This window comes from Eumetopias jubatus, unplaced genomic scaffold, assembly GCF_037043125.1.
Source record: "Eumetopias jubatus isolate StellerSeaLion01/CBP00866 unplaced genomic scaffold, mEumJub1_p1.0 scaffold_9, whole genome shotgun sequence".
NCBI lineage: Eukaryota > Metazoa > Chordata > Mammalia > Carnivora > Otariidae > Eumetopias > Eumetopias jubatus.
The window spans coordinates 35,439,423-35,451,281 of NW_028274815.1; the positions used below are offsets into that span (position 1 = coordinate 35,439,423).

The following is an 11,859-nucleotide window of genomic DNA, read 5'->3' on the forward strand; positions in this document are numbered from 1 at the left end:
AACGTGCCATGGGCAATTACAATGCACAGCCGGGCTGAGAACGACTGGTCAGAAATAAGGGACAAGTCTATTTTAAATCCTACCCAGGCTATCTCCAGAGTCCCTGCTTCCTTTAGGTCAGCCAGCTGCAGCAGGTCTGCTGCAAACCAGGGGCAATCATCAGGAAATTCCCCAGATATCATACATAACCCGTGACAGCAACCTCTAATTAATCATCAACCTTGTAACATGATCCTGGCCCATAACAAGGAGACCCGCTGAATCTTTGGAAACCTGTCCACGGGCCTTCTCCAGACAATTCCTTCCAGACCCAGGGACCCGTGCCCGAGGACCACAGGCTGATGGGGGCCCAGCTCTGCTCCCAGGCTGGTAAGTGGGAGCCCTAAGCTTGGTCCCTAGACCAGGGTTGCAGAAGGAGAGGGGGAGCTGTGGAACCTTGGGTGAGTCACTTTTCCCTAGGTCCTCAATTTCTTCATCTGCCGGCCAGTGCAAGCCCTGCTAGCTTACGGGGCTGCCAGAGGCACAAACCAAAAGGTTACCAGGCACGACAGTTCTCTGAGAGCCTCACCTGAAACCACGGTGTGCCCTTAGTGTGCAGGCAGGAGATGGAGAACCTGGTCTTTTACCACCAGAGGTCTGGACTGCATCTCAGAACTCTACTCCCTCCCAGGCAGAGAGCCTGGAGCCTCAGCCCTTGGCTCCTGAGGGGCACTGGAGGCTAAAACCCGGCAGCAGGTAGCACCCAGACCTAGGTTGGGGGGAGGGACATGATAAGGAGGGTGGGGACCAAGCCACAGTTGGTGCTGCTGCTGTGGCAACTGTGGATTCCAGGTCATAGTGGTGCCATAAAGGAGGCAGCGTGGGAGGGCGGGGCAGGAGCTGGGCCCGGGCTCCTCAGCTCCTGGCTGTGGAGATGTGCAGAACCACCCCGACTCAACTCCCTCTGCATGCCTCCCTGCAGGTTGTGGGAGCAATGAAAGATGCTGTAAGGGTTCATACATGCCTGGCACCTAAGAGGCTTGATGGCTGGAGGGGTGGTGATGGAGTTGATGAAGATCCAGGGAGGTCCTCGCTGAGCAGAGGGCTGACCCTCAGTCACTTAGATTCCAAGAGACTTACTGCAAAGATTCTCTTTGAATCTGCCTGGGGGTGTGGTGAGGGGGAGACATCCAAAAGTCATGGTGCATGCCCAAGTGGGCAGCTAACTCCTCACATTCAGGATCTCCAGGCAGGTACCTGGAGAATCCAGGCCGTGGCTGGCCATTGATATCAATCCCATTGGTGGATAAGGAGACCTATACAAAGAGGGGCAGTGACTTGCGTAGGTGAGCAGCAGAGCTGGGACTAGAATCTGGCTATCAGACACGGCTGCCCTCCACAGAGCCTCCTGGATGCCTCAGTGACTCTGCAGTGGGCCCAAAGAAAATCCATCTGATGTCAGGGCCCTCAACTCCAGCTCCTGGTCACCGTCTGTGCCTACTCGGGGACTCCCCCTTGCTTGTGCATAGCCTCCAGGAAAGGGCATCTGGGCAGACTCTCAGGAAGGAAGGGAGAGACAAGGGTATTCCAGAAGGGGGTGACAGTCGTGCAGGGGGCTTGGGTGAAGGGGGGTGAACTTGGATAGCAGGGTTCAGAGGTCCCCAAGGCCAGAGTGAGTGCTTGTCCCTAAAGCCTCAGGTGAGAGAACCATGGTAGGGTTGCCTTTGGACTGAATCCATCAGGGACAGATTCACTATGACCTCAAGGGTATCCCTTGTACCTGACCAAATTTAGCCTCCCCCGCTTGTGCCCTGCTGGAATCTTGCAGGCTTGTGAGTGGTCAGAGAAGTGTGGCTGGGGAAACTGGTGAGATCTGGGAGGGGGAGGGCCTTGCTTTTTTGGGTTGGGGTCTGGCTCAAGTTCTGATTGAATTCCCTTCTATTTTCAGCTTCCATCTTCCAACCCAGAAAGAGCAGGGCAGGAGGGGAGGGGTGGAGGGGAGAGAGGTGAGGCCTGGGAGCCTACTAAGTGCAGCTGTGGGGCAGGAAGTGAGCTTCCTGCTCAGGCTCAGGCCTGGGGCTGGAGTGGAAGGGCTGCTCAGTAAGGAACTTCCTCTCTTGACTGCCAAGTGGAGCCGGGTTGGGAAGTCCCCCCATTTTAAAGCCCAGCCCTGGGCCTTGGCTGGCCCAGCCCAGGATTCTGAGGGACAGACCCGGGACTCCTTCTCCAGCCTGTGCCCCCTCCCCCCACCTCACCCTGTGGGGGCACTGATGGACCCCTTTCTCTTCCTAGAAAAGGAAGTCACCCTCACTGGGGGCCATGGCCTTCATAAATGGTGCAGGTTCTCTGTGGGACAATGATAAAGTCAGACAAACAGAGAGAGAAACAGCGCGAACACCAGGACCCATCTACCAGAGCTCACCACAATTAGCAAACCCATCTCCTTTCAGGCTGTTTCTAGATACAGATAGAATATATATGTGTATATTAAACATACAAACATGTGTCGAAGAAAACCTGGATCATATTATATCTACTGTTCTAAAACCTGCTCTTTCTATTTAATGCAAATAACCATTACCAGGTATTGAGAGCCGGTACAGGCATGAGTTCGTTTAATTTTTACAACATTCCTCCGGGAGGGGCACTGAGGCTTGGGGAAGTTCACGGCGGAACTCAGATCCCGGGCACGCAAAGCGGGGTCCTCACCAGGCTTTGATCAGGTCTCCGGGAGGGCGGGGGTCCCCTGGATGAGAGCACGGGCAGTGGCCCCGGGGCGGGGGGCGGGGGGAATGGGGGGTGTGGAGATAACTCTGGGGAGCGGGTGGGTCGGGGTCCAGACCGCACTGACACCCCCACCCCCACCCCCACAGACGCCAAGGCGCCGCGAGAGACACTCCGCTTCCACGCTGAGGCCAAGGGCGCGCAGGTGCGTCTGGACGCCCAGCAGTGCACTGCACACAGGCGCGCCACGTTCCACGACGGCATCGTGTTCAGCCAGCGGCCGGTGGCGCCGGGCGAGCGGGTGGCGCTGCGCGTGCTGTGGCACGAGAGCGGCTGGTGCGGCGGGCTCCGCGTGGGCTTCACGCGCCTGGACCCCGCGCGGCTGTCGGCGCCCAGCCTGCCGCCTTTCGTGTGCCCAGACCTGGAGCAGCAGAGCCCGACGTGGGCGGCCGTGCTGCCCGAGGAGGGCGTGCTGCCCGGGGACGTGGTCCGCTTCTGGGTGAACCGCGGCGGCCGGCTCTACGCCAGGGTCAACGCGGGCCCCCGGCTCCTGCTGCGCAAGGGCGTGCTCCTGGGCGCCCCGCTCTGGGCCGTGATGGACTTGTACGGGACCACCAAGGCCATCGAGCTGCTGGGTGAGGCAACCCGCGGGGACCCAGGCACCGCCCCTGGGTGGGAGGTGGAGGCTCGGGTGGTACTGCGCTCCCACTCACAGCCGTGGGAAGATCCGTTCGGTTTTTCATATACAGTTTTTACATCAGCTCCTACCCAGGGTCGGGTAGGAAGATGGGCGCTGGGGACGCCAGATGGACAAGACCCAGTCAAAGGGAGGGCAACCTTGCCCCTAGAGAATACTAAGAAGATATAACTAGCACTTCAAACATTCTGTTAAAGGGCTGTTTCCCAAAGGGAGAGCTTGGAGACTGGGTTTTGCTGTCTAAGTAGGAGTTCACAAGAGTCAAGGGTGGCAAGCAAAGGGAACATAAGTATGAGCGTTACAGGTGCACCGGAAGGCTGCTTGTGGGGGTGCAGTCCGCCGTTCCGTCAACGGGTGGGCAAACCAGAACCATCCCTCTAGCCACCTGAAAGGAGGAGTGTGGATTTCAGGGAGAGTGGATACAGGAAACAGCCTCAAAAAGAAATACCGGTGTTCCTGTGCTGGTCGTCCAGGGGCCTACGCAAGCAATCCATTTTCCCCCCATTTTTAAAATCACTTGTCACAGCTGCTGAAGCCCCAGCCCTGGAACACCTGTTTTGGTAGGTCTGGTGTGGGCGCAAGCACCCATTTTCCTGGCCCTCTAGGGTCTCCAGTCAGGCAGCAACAGTAGGGCAAAGAGGAGATGTCTAAAGGATGGGTGGGGTGGTTTAGGAAAAAGAATCTACAGCCTCACGAATTCTCTGCTGGGTTAAACCAGGGAAGGGATGGCTCGGCGGTAAGATCAGCTGGGAGTTCCAGCATTGCAACCCAGGAGAGAAAGCCCATGGAACTACCTCAGGGGCTGGTGGGGGTGGGGCGGGAACACCCTGGCTTTGCTTTCCCTGGGCCCTGAGTCTCCCTCTCTGCCTCAGATCCCACGGCCAGCGTCTTTCCCTCAACCATGCCATGGGCCTTCAGTGATGAGACTCCGCAGCCTGAAGGTGAGTGGCTCCCCCCAGCCCCAGGGACTCCCCGGGACTCCAGCACCAGAGGCACCAGGGGAGGCCCCAGCTCTGGGGGCTCAACTAAAGTCTTTCCAAGTCCCACCAAGTCTCCTACAGGCTTTAGGCCGAAAGATTTGGTGCTGCCTACGAGAATCCTGAACGCAGTTTAATAGCTCTGTCTTCTAGAACTTTGGCTATCTTTACAAGCTACAAGAGCACATTCATGCACAAATAATGTTATTTTGTCCCTGCTTTAAAAAGCAGTCCATGTTCATAATAAAAGATTTGCCAAACAGAAATAAAATAAACAGCAAAGAATAAATATGGAAGTAAAAAAAAAATCACCCATTACCTCTTAGGTGGATTTTTCTCCTACAATTTTGTAGTTATATATCTGTGGGGAATTGTGCTCTGTTTTCCTTTTTTCTAAGTTGGAATTTTATATATATATGTATGTACGTTATGGTTTTCTTCCCAGTTTTTTTTTTTTTCCACTTGTTTATGTTGTGAGCATTTTCTCATGAGGTAATATTCTTCACAATAGGACTGCGTGGTTCCCTGCCCTGTAGTCATAGCGTGAGTAGGCTGCCCAGCCTTTGCCCCCATGTGCCCCAACCTGTGTTGTCCCCTTTCCCAGCTGCAGCAGGAGAGGAGTGTGCCATCTGTTTCCACCGTGCTGCCAACACCTGCCTTGTCCCCTGCGGCCACACACACTTCTGCAGCTACTGCGCCAGGCGGGTCTTCAGGGACTTGGCCAAGTGTCCTGTATGTCGGTGTGAGATTGAGGCTGTGACCCCCGCGTGGGGCCCCCCTACTCTGAGGACTGGAGAGGGCCTTCCGGGTGCGGGTGGCAGACTGAGTCTAGCTCTGAGCCTGGCCTCTGCAGGGTGGAGAGGTGCAGCGCCCCGCCACCCACATTCTGGAGGAGTCAGAAAAGCTGGTCAGCGGCAGGCCTAGCAGGGCGAGGGAGGCGGGGAGGCAATGGCTCCTCCCTCCTCCCCAACAGATTGGGGCCAGTGGAGAAAGGAGGAGCCCCTCTATCTCCCTGGTGGTTCAGCAGGGAGCCCTCTGCTTAGTCAGGTTCATTTGTGCCCGGGGCTTGCCGAGGCTTTTGGCTGACCGCCTGGTGTGGTCACCGTAGACCTAGCAATCCTGGTACCCATAGGTCATGTCAGGGAGAAGGGCCTTTATTCAGAGACGGGGCAGCCTGTTCCCTGGTTTTATAGCGGAGGAGCGGCAGATAATCAGCCTGTATCTGGTAGAAGCCCGGCCCAACCTGGGGTACTGAGGAGCCTGGAGCATCCGCAGGGAGGCATCTGGGTGGACGGTTTACACTCCTGTGTGAAAGCTGGGTCATCCCTGATAAGCCCTCCATAAAGCGGATGAGCAGTCACCCGCCCTGCCTGCCCTGCAGGGTGACCGTGAGGTCCCAGTGAGACAGCCTATCTGAAGACGTTTCTGCACACGAGACTGCGCTGTTGTGACTGTTCTTATTTCCTTGCCAATTTCGGAGGGGTCTAAATAAAGTTTGTCTCTTGTGAATGATTTTGTAGTGAGTATGTCCCCTTTGCTGCAGTCGGGGCGGGGGTGTGGATGGAGCTGTGGGCTGTTGGGATGCTAGGGCGTTTGGGAACATACCCTCTGTCCTCTGCAGACACACCCCAGGCTTGCGGTGGACTGGGTGGGGCTCGGCCGCTCAGGCCTGTGGACTTTATTCTGCTGAGGACACGAAGGGGACGGTTCCGCGCTCCCAGCCCTGAAGTCACAGCCAGGCTTTGCCCTTGCCACCCTCGATCTGAGGGGACTGCCAGGAGGCTCTGGCTCCTGAAGGAAGGGAGAAGTTGACCCGGGAGACCCCTCAGCAGGTGCTTGGGTTGGGGCAAGCCATACCTATTACTTTGCTGTTGTTCCTTGCTCTGGGACTAGTGGGGCGGTATCTCCCGGGAGAGAGGACTCAAAAGGTGGTTCCAACCTCTTGGGCTCAAAATTGTAGTGACGGGCACCTTCATAAACTGCCTCCCTACCCACACCATTGCCAACGGGTGGGTCGGGACATTGGGTTTCGGGGACATTGGAATAGCTTACACTCTGGAGTGGGATCGCCTCTCCAACACTCATGAATGGTCTGACCTTGGTCTTGTGGCTTGACTCCTGTGAGCCTCAGTTTCTTCATCTGTAAAGTGGAAATAAGATCATTTTCTTTGCTGGTAAGTGTGAGAATCATGAGTATGAAACTTGTAGCTTAGATGAAGTACTCAAAATATGGCATCTCCTTCCCCTGAAAAAGGCATCTCCTGGGGAAGCTGCCAAGAGATCAATGGGCTAGGTGTCAGAGATCTGGGTGTGAGTCCTGGCAGCCCACTGACTTTTACCAAGGGCCCCCATGTCATCTCCAGTCTCTTGGAATGATTTCTATGGATCCCTTCTTCATCCTTTAGGTGTCTTTTTGTTTTTAAATCCAGATGCCTCTAGAACAAGTGCAGTACTTTCATCCTATTTCCGGTGAACACCCTCTTATTAGTTAACACCTGAGCAAGCCTGATCTTAGAAATGATCTCTGACCAGAGCAGGGGGACTTCTGGAATGGTGGAGTAAGGAGTCCTGTAGATCCATTCTTCCATAAAACCGACAAAAATATTGGCAAGATTACAAAAATCAACTTTTCCAGAACTCTAGATATTAACCAAAGGCTAACAACAATCTGAAGAGGGGTTTATCCAAGACAAACTGCTCCAGCCTACTGCCACCCCTCTAGCCCCAGCTCCACAGTAGCCTTTAAAACCAGCAGCCTTGCAGCTGGTAGAGGGGACAGATTGGGTTAGAAGCACCTCAGAAAGTTCTGTCACCCAAACATCATTATTGTTTGACCTGTATGGCAGTTCATTGGAAAAACTTGACTTACAGGGTGTTATTACTTAATCCAAGTTGAAGCTTTCTACTCGGGAAAACCCCTAATCCCAGGGCATTTGTCAAATATAATCAGCTTTAATTGCTTAACCTCATAGCTGCCAAGGACTGCAATACCAGTTGGGGGGCAAACATGAGCCCAGCCAAAAATTTAAAAGGGAGATCTGAGAAATTGGATGTACCTAGGAGAATTTGAAAAGCTCTGGTGGGTTTCAGGGGATCTAAAAGATTGTGTGCATGGTCTGGAAAGGCCTGAAGGGCTTCGATCTCTCGCTTCTGGCTGCCCTTGAGGTCCTGTACACTCAGGAAATAAAGACTAAGACAAAGCTGTAAATTGCTTGAGCATTGAAGGCATGCCTCAACCCCCAGAGCTCCTTGGCAAAAAGTGGAAGATTTTCTAGCTCAGGGCTTTTAAGGAAATCTCTGTCTAATCATGAGCTGACCATTAAGCTAACCCCGTGGGGTCATCAGTGGCTGCACACTACAGGAAATATAGACCTCACAGAACTAGTCTAGGAAAGTCACTGAACAAACAAGTATACAAACAACAGTTGTGGCAAACCCCAGCAGGGATGGTGCTGGTGGTGATGGTGGTGGTGGTGGTTGTGTCTGGTATTCAGAGTTGCCATCTTATGTTATCTAGAGGACCCGGTTTTCAAAGGGGGAATAAAAAAAAAAAAAAAATATATATATATATATATATATAGCCTGAAAAGAAACAGGAAAGTGTGGCCCATTTCAGTCTCTAGAAACTGCCCTTGAGGAAGGCTAGATGTTGAACTTACTAAAGATTTTCTTTTTCTTTTTTTAATTTTAATTTTTAATTAATTTAATTTAATTTTATTTTATTTTTTAAGTTTTTTTTTAAATTTGTTTGTTTTTGAGAGAGAGAGGGAGAGAGCACACATGTGCGTATGAACAGTGAACAGGGGCAGAGGCAGAGGCAGAGGGAGAAGCAGACTTCCTGCTGACCAGAGAGCCCCACACAGGGCTCAATCCCAGGACCCTGGAATCATGACCTGAACTGAAGGCAGACACTTAACTGAGCCACCCAGGCGCCCCAGTTTTTTATTTTAATTACAGTATAGTTCACATACAGTGTTATATTTAGTTTCAGGTGTACAATATAGTGATTCAACAATTCTATACATTATTCAGTGCTCATCACGATAAGTATACTCTTCATCCCATTCACCTATTTCACCCATCTCTCCGCCCCCACAACCCCATCCCCCTGCTCTGGCAACCAGTCTGTTCTCTATAGTTAAGAGTCTGTTTCTTGCTTTGTCTCTCTCTCTCTCTCTTTTCTTCCTTTTTTTGTTTATTAAATTCCACATGAGTGAAATCACGTGATATTTGCTTTCTCTGACTTATCTCACTTAGCATTTTACTCTCCAGCTCTACGCATGTTGTTGCAAATGGCAAGAGTTCATTCTTTTTTATGGCTGAATAATATTCCATTGTGTATATGTACCACATCTTTATCCATTCATCTATGGATGGACACTTGGGCTGCTTCCATAATTTGGCTATTGTAAATAATGCTGCAATAAACGTAGGGATGCATATATCCTTTTGTATTAAGTGTTTTTGTATTCCTTGGGTAAATATCCAGTGGTGTGATTACTGGATCATAGCATAGTTCTATTTTTAATTTTTTGAGGAAACTTCATACTGTTTTTCCAGAGTGGCTGCACCAGAAATGCACTGCATTCCCCCAAACAGTGCACAAGGGTTCCTTTTTCTCCACATCCTCACCAACACTTGTTTTTTTGTGTTTTTGATTTTAGCCATTCTGACAGGTGTGAGGAGATATCTCATTGTAATTTTGATTTGCATTCCCCTGATGATGAGTGATGTTGAGCAATTTGTCATGTGTCTAATGGCCATCTGTATTAGACAGAGACTTTATTTTTTTAAGATTTATTTATTTGAGAGATAGAGAGAGCACGCACATGGGGGAGAGGAGCAGAGGGAGAGAGAAACTCAAGGAGACTGTGCACTGAGCACGGAGCCTGAGGCAGGGCTTGATCCCATGACCCTGAGATCACTACCAGATCTGAAACCAAGAGTTGGACACTCAACTGACCATGCCACCCAGGCACCCCTAGACAGAGACTTTAAATCAGCTATTATAAATATGTTCAAAGTATTAAAGGAAACCATGTCTAAAGAATTAAAGGACAGTATGTTATCAGTCTCACCAAATAGAGAATATCAATAGAGAGATAGAAATTATAAAAACAACCAAATAGAAATTCTGGCGTTGAAAAGCACAATATCTGAAAAAAAAAAAATTCACTAGAGGGGCTTGACAACAGATTTGAGCTGCATGAGAAAGGATCAATGAATTTCAAGATAGATTAATGCAGATCATCTAGTCTGAGGAAAAGGAAAAAGATGGCAAAAAATGAACAAAGCCTTAGAGACCTGTGAGGCACCACCAAGTGCTCCATCATACACATACCAGAAATACCAGAAGAACAGAGAAAAGGAAAGAAAAAAATATACCAAAACGTTTATAAATTTGAGAGCTTGCTCCACCCCCAGGGGGAGGGGATGCTGAGGCTCCACCCACACACCTTGTATGAAGCGGTCTGCTCAGAACCACCCCCACTGGTTAAGGGAGGTGGAGGGGTGGGGCACAGCCTGGGGAACTGGCCAGGAACTCCCCTGCTGTGAGTTCACTGATGGTGAGGCACAGAGAACATCCTGGCAGAGCAGATGGCCCTAAGCTGGGCCCAAGTGTGTGAGATCCTGAGGGAAGAGCTGTACCAGGGCAATGCCTTCCATCACCCTGATACATATATCTTCATCATCATGGGTGCATTTGGCAACTTAACCAAGAAGATCCACCCTACCATCTGGTGGCTGTTCCAGGATGGCCTTCTGCCCAAAGACACCTTCATCATGGGCTACACCCCCTCGCACCTCATGGTGGCAGACATATGAAAACAGAATGAACCTTTCTTCAAAGCCACCCCAGAGGAGAAGCCCAAGCTGGAGTTCTTTGCTTACAACTTCTATGTGGCTGGCCAGTATGAGGACACCGCCTCCTATGAGTGCCTCAACAGCCACATGAATGCCCTCCACCAGGGGCAGCAGGCCAACCACCTCTTCTACCTGGCCTTGCCCCCCATTGTCTATGAGGCGGTCACCAAGAACATCCATGACAGCTGCATGAGCCAGACAGGCTGGAACCATGTCACTGTGGAGAAGCCCTTCCAGAGAGACCTGCAAAGCTCCAGCTGGCTCTCCAACAACATCTCCTCCTTCTTCTGGGAGGACAAGATTTACTGCATCAACCGTTACCTGGACAAGGAGATGGTCCAGAACCTCATGGTGCTGAGGTTTGCCAACAGGATCTTCAGCCCCATCTGGAACCAGGACAACATTGGAGCCCTTTGGCACTGAGGGCTGCAGGAGCTACTTTGAAGAATTTGGGATCATCCAGGATGTAACACAGAACCACCTCCTGCAGATATTGTGTCTGGTGGTGATGGAGAAGCCGGTCTCCACTGATTCCAACAATGTCTGTGATGAGAAGAAGGTGTTAAAACGTATCTCAGAGATGCAGGCAAACAATATACTACACTTATTTATTCTCCAGTGTGGTGCCCAAGGATGCAGATAAGGCCGTGCTTATAGTAGGATAGATTCTAGTGTCTGGTGCTTAATATTTTTTGAGTTAATTTGATAAATGAATGAGGAAATGATTGAGTCAGTGTGGTTAAAATGAGGATTCTAATTCTCATCCTGCCATTTATAAGGGCATTCCTCTTCCTTGGGCCAGAGTTTTCCTATCTATAGGAGAAAAGGCTTAAGATCAATCTTTTCATTTTATAATTTTTTTAAAGATTTATTCATTTATTTGAGAGAGAGAGAGCATGAGAGGGGGGAGGGCCTGAGGGAAAGGGAGAGAGAGAATCCTCAAGCAGACTCCCCACTGAGTGTGGAGCCTGAGGTGGGGCTCGATCCCAGGACCCCGAGATCATAGCCCAAGCTGAAACCACGAGTCAGCCACCCAACCAACCAAGCCACCCAGGCCCCATCAATGATGAGAGAATAATTTTGAAATCTAAAAATTTATAGTCTATTCTCCCACTCAAACATGAAGGCAAAATGAGATTCTCCCATATAAAAAGAATCCCTTTTTCATTTACAGACACTTTATGAAAAAATTATTAAAGGAGTTGTTTCAGAAAGAGGAAAAAACAAGAAAAAATAATGCAATAGTGATTAGTGAAAGAAAAAAGTTTAATCTAAATAAATGTTAATTTTATGAAAAAATTCAATAATAATCTGGAATGAAAACCACAGATGATATCATCATGGATGGAATGGAGAACAGCAAAGCATGCTAAGTTTCCTTTCTCACTAAGAATAGGTAACTATTAACAATAAAAATGAGAAAAAGATAAGTTTAGTTGATATGTCAAAGAACATACAAACAAAACGTAGAAGACTAGAAGCAGAATATATAAATTCCAAACCATTAAAAGAGAAGTAATAGAACTTCAATTCCAGCAATCCAACAAAAGGCAGAAAAGTAAATAAAAGAACAAAAAGTATGTAGGAATAAGTTGTAACCAAGTAGTACTCATAATA

At 50.1% G+C, this 11,859-nt stretch overlaps 1 protein-coding gene and 1 pseudogene across 1 annotated transcript; both read left to right on the plus strand.

The window, feature by feature from the left end:
- The first annotated feature begins 341 nt into the window (after window positions 1-341).
- On the plus strand, window positions 342-5,780 carry NEURL3 (neuralized E3 ubiquitin protein ligase 3). The gene is made up of 6 exons (XM_028117146.1): window positions 342-369; window positions 2,853-3,338; window positions 4,273-4,341; window positions 4,982-5,185; window positions 5,571-5,625; window positions 5,759-5,780. The coding sequence occupies exons 1-6, from the start codon at window positions 342-344 to the stop codon at window positions 5,778-5,780; spliced, it is 864 nt and encodes a 287-aa protein (XP_027972947.1).
- A 4,177-nt stretch (window positions 5,781-9,957) lies between these two features.
- Window positions 9,958-10,885, plus strand: LOC114219616 (glucose-6-phosphate 1-dehydrogenase-like; annotated as a pseudogene).
- The last annotated feature ends 974 nt before the right edge of the window (window positions 10,886-11,859 follow it).